This window comes from Triticum dicoccoides, chromosome 6B (genome assembly GCF_002162155.2).
Source record: "Triticum dicoccoides isolate Atlit2015 ecotype Zavitan chromosome 6B, WEW_v2.0, whole genome shotgun sequence".
NCBI classification, from domain to species: Eukaryota; Viridiplantae; Streptophyta; class Magnoliopsida; order Poales; family Poaceae; genus Triticum; species Triticum dicoccoides.
The window spans coordinates 564,122,071-564,132,134 of record NC_041391.1 but is presented as its reverse complement, the minus strand read 5'-3'; the positions used below and the strand labels follow the sequence as shown (position 1 = coordinate 564,132,134).

Sequence of the window (10,064 nt, the reverse complement as noted above, 5' to 3'; positions counted from 1 at the left end):
AGGGTCGGTGTTGGCGATACGCTAAACTTGTTCAAATATTTCATCATTCGGATAAAGTCGAGATCTCCACTGCAGAAAAAAAAAAGGGATAAAGTACATCTCTAAAATGTGTAGACCATGACAAATTACATTTTTCTATAGTGGTTACATATTCCTTTGCACTCCGTGTATATGCCTGTTCTGTACGTAACCTATGTTTGCGCCCTCATGTACTTTAAGAAAAAGCCAATAGTGTTAGCGTGCCCATGTACTTACGATCACGTCATCTCTGTGTACGCAAGCCCAATTTATGCACGACCTGACATTTTCATCAGTACGTATTCCACTAGTGCTGCGGCTCTGCCAGGGTGAGCACACTGCAGACGCATGCATGGTTGGAAGCATATTAGCCACACTACGTGCGATGACTCTCGATGCGATGTTTTTTTAACACAGTACAGTATAGACGCGAACGCTCATAGATACACGGATACACGTATTCCTATAAACGCACACACACATCCTACCCTTATAAGCATCTCCCAGAGACTGAGCTGACGTATCATTGTAGGCGCATTGTAGTTGACGGAAACATCTCCTTCCACTGAACGCGCATCGCCGGAAATCCTGAAATAAATTCAAGATAAATGCGAGCATCAGGATTTAAACCCTGATGGGTTGGGATACCATTGTCCTCCTAAGAGCATCTCTAGCAGACCCCGTATAAATGGTCAAACCCGCATAATTTTTGCGTTTTAGAGTTTTGGTAGAAAACAGTGTCCGGAACAAAAACCGTAAAAGTGGTTCAACCCGTAAATTTTTGAAGGGCCACCGAAAACGCGCACTCGAAACCCTTATATTTGGAGATTGGAAGGCCGAATCTAAGGGGCCCCGTATACCACCTCGTCGGAGCAAACACGCCGCCGCAGAGTTTGCCGGAATCCGCCCTAAACTCGCCGGAATTCATTACCGCACACCGGAAAAGGCTGCTAGACGCCGCAATCGATCGCCGCCAGTTTGAATTGGACGAGGTCGACATCGCTTTGGCCTCCCATGGCCTCAGCCTGGCCGCCGGAATATACCCGGCGCGGCAGGCAAAGCGGCACGGCTCGGCCGGCTCGGCTGGCAATAGAGCAAGGTGAGGACGGCAGAGGCGACGGGGTGTGGCCGGCGAGGCGGGGCGCGACTGGCATGGTGACGGGGCGCGGCCGATGAGCGACGGGGCACGATCGGCGGGCGACGGAGTGCGGCCGGCAACGACGGGGCACGGCCAATGAGCGGCGGGGCATGGCTGGCGGGCGATGGGGTGCGGCCGACGGGGTTGGGCGCGGCCGGCTGGGGGAAGGGGCTGCAGCGGACGGACTTGAGGAAGGAGCTCTTTATCCCAGTTTTACAGTATCTATTCGGCTGTAGCTAAAACGAACCCTTAAAATACGTTTTTTCCGACCGGTATCCCAGTTTTACAGTTTGTGGTTTTGCGGGGTCTGTTAGAGATGCTCTAACCATATAACGACAGTTTGGTTCACAATTCCTCAATTCGATGTTGGGAGGTGTTTAGGGAGTAGGAGTATTGAGTGTTCCAGACGGCTCTTTAATTTTTTAGCCAGAAACTTGATTTTAAACACCTCAAAATATTCTGGAAAAAGCACACACACATATAGATGTGCATATAATTTTCATATGTAGTGCACACGGAAAAGAAAATGCGTGTATAAAAATGGGCCTTTCTTTTACTATTTTTGGGCCAGGATTTGTCCTTTTATGCAGGCTACAAATTATTGTATTTTAGTTTTACATACATGTGAAACAACATCAATATGCATCCATACAAAAAATATCTATTTTTTTAACTAATAAAACATTTTCAGTCTTTCTGAAATATCGGGCTTCTTTGAGCCCGGTCTCTAAAATAAGTCTCATTGTTACTCTTCTTATGTATACATCACTTATGTCAGCCTTCAGCCTCCATCTAACCGAGGCTAAGCTACTATGTTCAAAGTTCTGAAAATGACCGTCTACGTGTTTTAGTCGATTTCATCCGGACAATTGGATTGAAATCCAGCGGTTGTCTCCCTTCTTCGTCCTGCAAACACGCATCGACAATGTTCATCTTCTTGCTTCAAACACATGCATCTTCTTCACCCTGCCGCCCCCTCCTCTCCCCCTACCTCACCTATGGCGAGGTTTTGTTCGAGTCCTCGCCGGTGAGCCATGGCGTACATGTCTCTATTTCAAGCTCGCTCCAATCTATTGGCTGTCAAATCGAAAAGGCCTTCCAAAGAGCATCTCCAACGGACGCGTCAAAAGACGCGCGCGCAGGGTAAACCGGGTTTTAGCGCGCGGCAACTTTTCGCGTGCTCCAGCGGGGACGGGAAACTACAACGCGCGGGAAGCGATAGCGCGCGCGGTAGATTTGGCGCGCTGCTTCGCGCGTGTCTATAAAATACGACGCTCGTCACGCGCTCCACCACACTGCCATGCGCCCTTTCCCTCGCCACCTCGCCGCTTCCACGCATTCTCGCCGCTTCCAGCGCCCCGCCATCACCGCGCCACCATGGCGCCGCGCCGCCGGGGATCTTTGGGCTCTGCGGCGTCCGCGAGCGCCCCAACGGCTGGTACTTCGCCGAGATCCGGTCCGATGACGTCCGGCTCGGCCTCGGCTCGTTCTGGACCGCACACGAGGCGGTCCGCGCGTACGACGCGGCGGCGTGGCGCCTAGAGAGGCCCCTGTCGCAGATGAACTTTCGGGACGTCCACAAGCGCGAACGAGCGCAGGCCGTCGCCCCTCCGCCTCGTCTGATTACGAACCAGGACCGTGCGGACCACGTTCGGCTCCAGCGCCGCCTCCTCGTCGCCGAGGAGAACGAGCAAGCCATGGCGGAGTGGCGCCGGTGCCACCCGGAGGACGTCGCCAACGAGCGCGCCTACTGGGCGAAGAGGACGGCAAGGCGCCGTGCGGAGCGGGCGGACCGGCGCCGGCGGAAGGCATTGGCGATATCATAGTGTGATATCATTGAAGCAGGTGGGAGGACCATCTCCACGTCAGACGATGAACGTTGGGAGGACATATGGATCGATACCTCGGACAATACCTCCGAGGATGAGGATGATGATGATGACTCGGAGTAGTTCTAACTGCACCGTAGTTTTATCTAGTTGCACCGTAGTTTATTTTATGTAGTTGCACTGTAGTTTCTTTTATGTAGTTGCACCGTAGTTCGGTTTTATCTATCTATGCTATGAACTTGTTTTACCTAGTTTGTATCGTCTATGAACTATGTAAAATATATTTGTATCGTTTTTAATATCTATGTGAAATTTATTTTGTGTTCAAAATGCAACAAATATGTACTTACGCGCGCTGCATTTTAGCGCGCTACTGGAGCTGCGCGCGCGTGCTGTATTTTAGCGCGGCTGCTGGAGACAACAAATATGTACTTAGAGCATCTCCAACAGGCGCCCAACGCGCCGCGCTGTAAAAATAGATTTGGCGCGCGCCCATCGCCTGGTTTGGCACGGCACGCAGCGTTTGCTTCAGCAGCCGCGCTGAAAAGCCGCGCGCGCGCAGCTCCAGCAGACGCAATAAAATGCAGCACCTGCGCTCATTCTATAATATTTTTTTAATTAAAATTGCATACATAAAAAAAGCAATACATAGATATTTTACATCGCTGCAACTACTACGGCATAGATGATAGATAGTTCAACATACATAGATAGATAGATAGAAATTACTATGGCATACATAGATAGAAAACTACTCTAAGTCGCTGCCATCACCATCGTCATCCTCGTCGGTGTCGTCCCAGGTTGAGAGCCAGACGTCGTCCCAACGTTCATCGTTCGAGGTGAAGAACGACCTCCCACCCGCGGAGACGATGTCGCACTACTCGTTCGCCACTGCCTTCCGCTGACGCCGGTCCGCCCGCTCCGAGCGGCGCCTTGCCGTCCTCTCCGCCCAGTAGGCATGCTCGGCGTCGACGTCCTCTGGGTGGCGACGGCGCCACTCCGCCATGGCTCGCTCGTCCTCCTCGGTGACGAGGAGACGGCGCTGCCGCCGAGCGAGGTCGGCACGGTCCATGTCCGTGATCAGCCGCGGCGGAGGAGCGAGGCGCTGCGCCTCCTCGCGCGTGAAGACGTCCCGGAAATTCATCTGGGATCGGGGCCTGTCCAAGCGCCACGCCGCAGCGTCGTACGCGCGGGCCGCCTCGCGCGCGCTCCGGAACGTCCCGAGGCCGAGCTGGACGTCGTCGGCCCGTATCTCGGCGGAGTACCAGCCGTTGGGGCGCTCGCGGACGCCGCGAAAGCCCGAAGCACCCCGGCGGCGCGGCGGCATGGTGGCGCGGTGGTGGCGCAGAAAGCAGCGACGCGGCGAAGCGGTGGAGTGCGAAGCGGCGAGATTGCGAGGAGAAGGGCGCGTGGCTGTTCTGTGCGCGTGGCGAAGCGCGGGACTTTATAGGCGCGCGCGAAGCGGCGCGCCAAATCTAGCGCGCCGCGTGCCGCTTTCTACCGCGCGCGCGCAAACGCTTCCCGCGCGCGCTAACTTCCCGCCACCGCTGGAGCGCGCGGAACCAACCGGCGCGCGCGAGAAAATGATATTACCGCGCGGGCGCGCGTTTTGCCGCGCCTGTTGGAGATGCTCTTACGCGCGCTGCATTTTAGCGCGCTGCTGGAGCTGCACGCGCGTGCTGTATTTTAGCGCGGCTGCTGAAGACAGCGTTGTGCGTCGCGCCAAACCTGACGATGGGCGTGCGGCAAACTATTTTTTAGCACGTCGCCCGTTGGGCGGCTGTTGAAGATGCTCTAACCCACACCGATTAACCCTCATCCACGCCTCTCCTGGTGCCTTGGGGCTATCTTGCTGCTATCCCAATTCTATTTTCAGGAGACTCATATAAATGTCAGGATTTGCTAATTCTCATCTAGAAGAATTAACAAAGTGACATCTAACCTCTACACCTTTATTAATCAGACAAAAAAGAAAAAAAATCATGTATCTTTGCGTAAAATTAACAATGTACTCCCTCCGTCCAGGTGCATAAGTCATTTTAGGTTGTGCACCGCGATCAAGACAAAGGAAAACGAGAAAATGTTTATTGACTAACTAATAGCATTGCATGCAATAAACTAACACACTGCATTTCATGTTTGATAGTCTCAAATCATTGAAAGCATGCATGTCCTACATCTTTTATTAGTTGATATGTCTAGAAATAAAAAACAAGGTGAGAGTTAATGTATCGCGCCTAAGTGTTTTGAGATTATTTGATTTTTGTAAAGTGATTTATACACCTGGACTGAGAAGTACTACAGAAGTTAGACGTGACTTTATTAACTCTCATAATATGAATGAGAGCTAGCTGCACCCTAAATATCAAACTGTTTGAAAATAAGCGCATGCATCCAACGGCCATAAAAACCAGTTTTACCAGAGGTAGCGTGAGCAGTAAATTAATCTGAAGCGTGCATTAAGTACTGGGCGTGTGTTGGGAAATAGCAAAACTACTTGGTTGGTCACTCCGGCTTTACATTTGAATAATAGCGATTCCATGGCTCAATGCAGATTTGCAGAGCATGCATGCCATATCGCGGCATCACCAGTTCACAGATGGAGCAGTAATTCACAGGGAAGCCGCCGCCACTTGTTATGCACAGGTGCGGCGAAACCTCGCGGTGCATGCATGCCCCGGCCTCTCGAGCTCTAGCTCCTCCAGTCAACACCTCGCTCGTAGCTTCCTATTTAACGTATCCTCCCTCCCTCGCACATCACAAAGAGCACACAACCGAGCGAGCCAGCAACAGTTCGTGTTCCCACTAGCTAGGTACTACGTGCACGAACAACCCTAGCTCGACCGATCAGGTTTAGCCAGCCGAAATGGACATGGGCTTCCCCGGCGCGGCGAACGGCGCTGCGGCGGCGGCCGCGGGGAACGGCAGCGGCGGCGGGCAGGCGCCGGCAGTGCGCGAGCAGGACAGGCTGATGCCGATCGCGAATGTGATCCGCATCATGCGCCGCGTGCTGCCGCCGCACGCCAAGATATCGGACGACGCCAAGGAGACGATCCAGGAGTGCGTGTCCGAGTACATCAGCTTCATCACGGGGGAGGCCAACGAGCGGTGCCAGCGCGAGCAGCGCAAGACCATCACCGCCGAGGACGTGCTCTGGGCCATGAGCCGCCTCGGCTTCGACGACTACGTCGAGCCCCTCAGCATCTACCTCCACCGCTTCCGCGAGTTCGAGGGCGAGGCGCGGGGCGCCGGCGTCGGCCACCATCACCACGGGATGCCGCCCATGATGCTCAAACCCCGCGGGGCGCCGGGGCCCATGGTGCCGCACGGCGACATGCAGATGCACGCCGCCGGCATGTACGGCGGGGGCGCCATGCCCCCGCATCCGCACCATCCGTTCCACATGCCGGCGCACCACGGCCAGTACCCGCAGTACGAGATGTACGGCGGCGAGCATGGGATGGCCGCGTACTACGGAGGGCCCTACGCTCCCGGAAACGGCGGCAATAATGGCGACGGGAGTGGCAGCAGCGGCAATGGCCATGGCGGTGAAAGCACGCCGCCGGCGGGCAACTTTGAGCACCATCAGACGTTCGGGTACAAGTAGCGATCTAACCCTGCGTATCTGCATGCACCGAAGGAACGCGTGCAGTAGCTAGCATCTAGCGGCTAATGCAGCCTGTTGAAACTACCTTAGGCGCATCTAGCCACTTTTATCCAGTTTGCATTTGCCACGTTCGCGCTGCGAGCATCCAGTTTCACTGTTCGTGTAGTATCTTTCTAAGTTTAGTGCAGTGCACATTAGTGTGTAGTGCGCGTCTTCTAAATTTAGCTGTGCTGCAATCATCGCGATGGAGCACCATCGATCTATCTCCTAAACTTAGTTATGTAATCGAAGGGATCAAACCGTCATGCGAATTCAAAGACTTGTCTGTTATGCATTTTAACCACGTACGTCGTGTGCAGCCTCGCAGCTGGGGTTATTCTGAACGCATGCCTTCGCAAGATTTGATGCTCGAAATCAAGTGATGGTGGTGACGTTCAGATCCGGGTCTGGAGGTCTGTGATCGTCGCGGCTGTCCCTGGTGGCACGGGTGAGCTGCTAGCAAAATCCCTGCGTTTTGGTGGCGACGGCGGCGACGCCCATAGGTGTCGCTCTCCTCTTGAGGGAGTCGTTGTGGTTCTACTTTGCATGACAGGGTCTGGGTTAAGGTCCTTGTTCGTTTCGGACTAGGCAGCAGCGACACTTAGCATCGTTTCAATGATGCTACATGTCTGGTTATCACGGGATCTACTTTGTAAAAAGGCTTCTGCCTCGTATCGTTTAGCCATATATTTTGGTGTGCGCTTTATCTATAAAGCGTTTAGTGAAAAGCAGAAGTGGCACGCGCTGCAATATATCGGCAAAGTGTCTCGCCAAGTTGCTAGTTCGTGAGGGTACACACAACCGTGTGTATTTTCCTTCAAAGAAGTGGATAGCATATCAAGCAAGACACATGATAATTTGGGCGTGTTTGCTATTCTTCAGGGGTCTGGATTAGTCATGGGATGAATCTGCATAGCCTCTGAGGGTGAGACGGGGTTGCCGCAAACAACCGTAGCATCATCGACGAGCACGAGCCAAGACCTAGCCACAGATGGGGATGTTGTGGCTCCCCGTGAGGTCACCGGTGGAGGCTAGAAAAGAGATTGCCTAGTTCGGGTGTAGGGGTGTGCGGTTTCGGAGAAGGAGGGGTTGGCAATAGTAGTGGGGGTTAGAAGGAAGGACGAGACGGCGGCGGCTGGGCATGGGAGACAACTCTGGCCAAGCACGGCGACGAGATGTGTGTGGTAGCATCGTCGACCAGGGGTGACGAAAGCCGATGGTTTCGGCTTGCGTCGAAAGTTGGGCTGACCAACATGCGCCGAAGGAGGAGGAAGAAGACTGTGGTTCGTTAGATATAGATCATACAGAGGAGGAAAGTTTGTCTGAACTGGATTATTTTCTTAGGCGACCATACAATAGCTGGCCCCCGTCGTATCTTTAAGGCCATGTTCGGTTAATCCCCTTGCCACAGAGATTGAAGGGGATTGGGGAGGTTTGAGAAGGATTTTGACTTGCAAGGGATTTAATCCCCTTCAATCCCTTTCAAACCTCTTCAAACCCTCCCAAACCGAACAAGGCCTAATGGAACTCGTCTCACCCAGGTAGAGGTGGCAGCTCTCGGGCGGGCCCTAGTGGCGACCGACATTGGTAAATTTGTAATCCCTTGTTGGTTTTTTAGAGGTTTTTCTGTCAGATTTTCTGGGGAAAAAACCGTGACACCTCTAGACATAGACCCTCTTTCCTGTCTCAAATAAAAAGACAGTGTTCCTGTCGGTTCCTTGAAAAAAAAAACATTGCTGCTGCCAGAATGAGCCGCCGATGCGCCGATGTTGCCACTCCCATACCGAAGCCGGCTTGACCTTGTCGATGATAGCCAGGAAGTCTTCGTGCATGTGCCCCTAAGGAGCAGCGTTCGGGAGCCGCGGTCGTCGCCATTGAATCCTTGAATCGATCTGAAAAACTTGAAAAACCTGACACCAAATCTCGCTGTTGCGTACGCACGAAGGGAAACCCTAACCTTGCTGCTCCGAGGAGCTGGCAGGAATCTGCACCGGAGCTCTGTCTAATCCGTCACGACGAACAAACTTGAGAAGGATCGGAGTACGGAAGACTGACTCAAAGAAGAAGCGTCGCCATCTGTCAGAGCGTCACCCTTGCAAGAACCAAACCCCTACCTATCTAAGCTGAGGCACCAAGAATACACCCTCCCCACCACTGGCCACCGTAGCGGCAGGCGGAGGGGAGGCGAATCCATGGACTCTCCGGTGAAGATCGAAGGAAAGAAGGCTTTTCTTGGTCGCCTTGTGAGAGGGGAAAGAAAAAGCTAACAATTTCCCAAACGTATTTTTTAATACAGTACAATCTTCGATGCTTATATACATAAACATACACTCAATTCATATAAACGAACAAACATACTACATACTACCCGGCTACCCCTAACCGGCCCTAAATTTGGACGGGCCTGGCAGAGGAAACGGCTGAGCAGTGAAGAGACGTACTTCCTCCGGTCCTTTTTACTCTGCACATTGGATTTGCCGAAAGTCAAACTTAGCTAAGTTTGACCAAATTTATATTAGAAATTATTAGCATCTATAATATCTAATAAATATAATATGAAAATATATTCCGAGATGAATCTAATGATGTTGGTGTTGTTATGTAAATGTCAATAATTTTTTATATAAACTTAGTCAAAGTTGGATGAGATTGACTTCAGACAAACCTAATATGCAGAGTAAAAAGGACCGGAGGGAGTACTACGTAGAGGGTGCTGATGTACGTACACACCCATGACCGAGGTACGGTACTCCTACGAACATGCGTACGGTCTGGCGTACATCTTTCACGTGTAGCAATCCGCTGGCGGGCGCGCGACAAGTGCGGGGCACGCGCAGGTTCCACCGGGTTAACATATCGATTCTCGCTGGCGCTAGTGCTGGTGTCGCCGCTGCACGTATCAGTACTCTGTACGAGGGCAGGGGCTTGGTTTGTTTCGTTTCCCCTGCTCCAGTGCATGCCCGCCTTGCTGCCGCTTCGGGAACCGCAGCCCGCAGGCCGCCTTGTTCTGTGAGCTCTCTCGCTGGCTAGCCAGCTCCTTCCCTATGCACCAGCTACGGGCTAGCCTCGCTGACCAGTGATCATCCCCTCCCTCCCTGTCCCTCTACTGTACGCAGGGCCGCGTGAGCTCACGTCTCAGTTTATTTTCTGTTTTTTGCTGCCGCGCCCTGCGTAGTGTGCGTACGTGACGAAACACCCGGACCTGCAAAACCCCTGTAGCCATGCACCGCACTGTGCGGCGACGGCCCATGCGTGCGTACCGCGTACCACCTCGCTCCGACGCTTCCATTCACCCGTCTACTCCAGCAGTGGTACCCTCGTACTTACTGCAAGCTTCCAACGAAACGAGCATATCTGATTCTCGATTTTTCCAGAGAAGTTTTATTGGATTTTTGAGAGAAAATTCTTCATCGGATTTTTGAGAGAAAAA

At 52.9% G+C, this 10,064-nt stretch overlaps 1 protein-coding gene and 1 pseudogene across 1 annotated transcript; one reads left to right on the top strand and one right to left on the bottom strand.

Annotated features, from left to right (window-relative positions):
• Positions 1–3,355: 3,355 nt before the first annotated feature.
• On the bottom strand, positions 3,356–4,636 carry LOC119321273 (annotated as a pseudogene).
• Positions 4,637–5,854: 1,218 nt separating this feature from the next.
• LOC119325642 (nuclear transcription factor Y subunit B-3-like) lies at positions 5,855–6,879 on the top strand. Its single transcript, XM_037599368.1, has one exon. It carries the CDS (start codon positions 5,855–5,857, stop codon positions 6,593–6,595), a length of 741 nt encoding a protein of 246 aa, XP_037455265.1. The 3' UTR covers positions 6,596–6,879.
• The last annotated feature ends 3,185 nt before the right edge of the window (positions 6,880–10,064 follow it).

Bases quoted from the DNA above. Each gene is read 5' to 3' on its own strand.
- LOC119325642 (XM_037599368.1), top strand. From the start codon at position 5,855: ATGGACATGGGCTTCCCCGGCGCGGCGAACGGCGCTGCGGCGGCGGCC.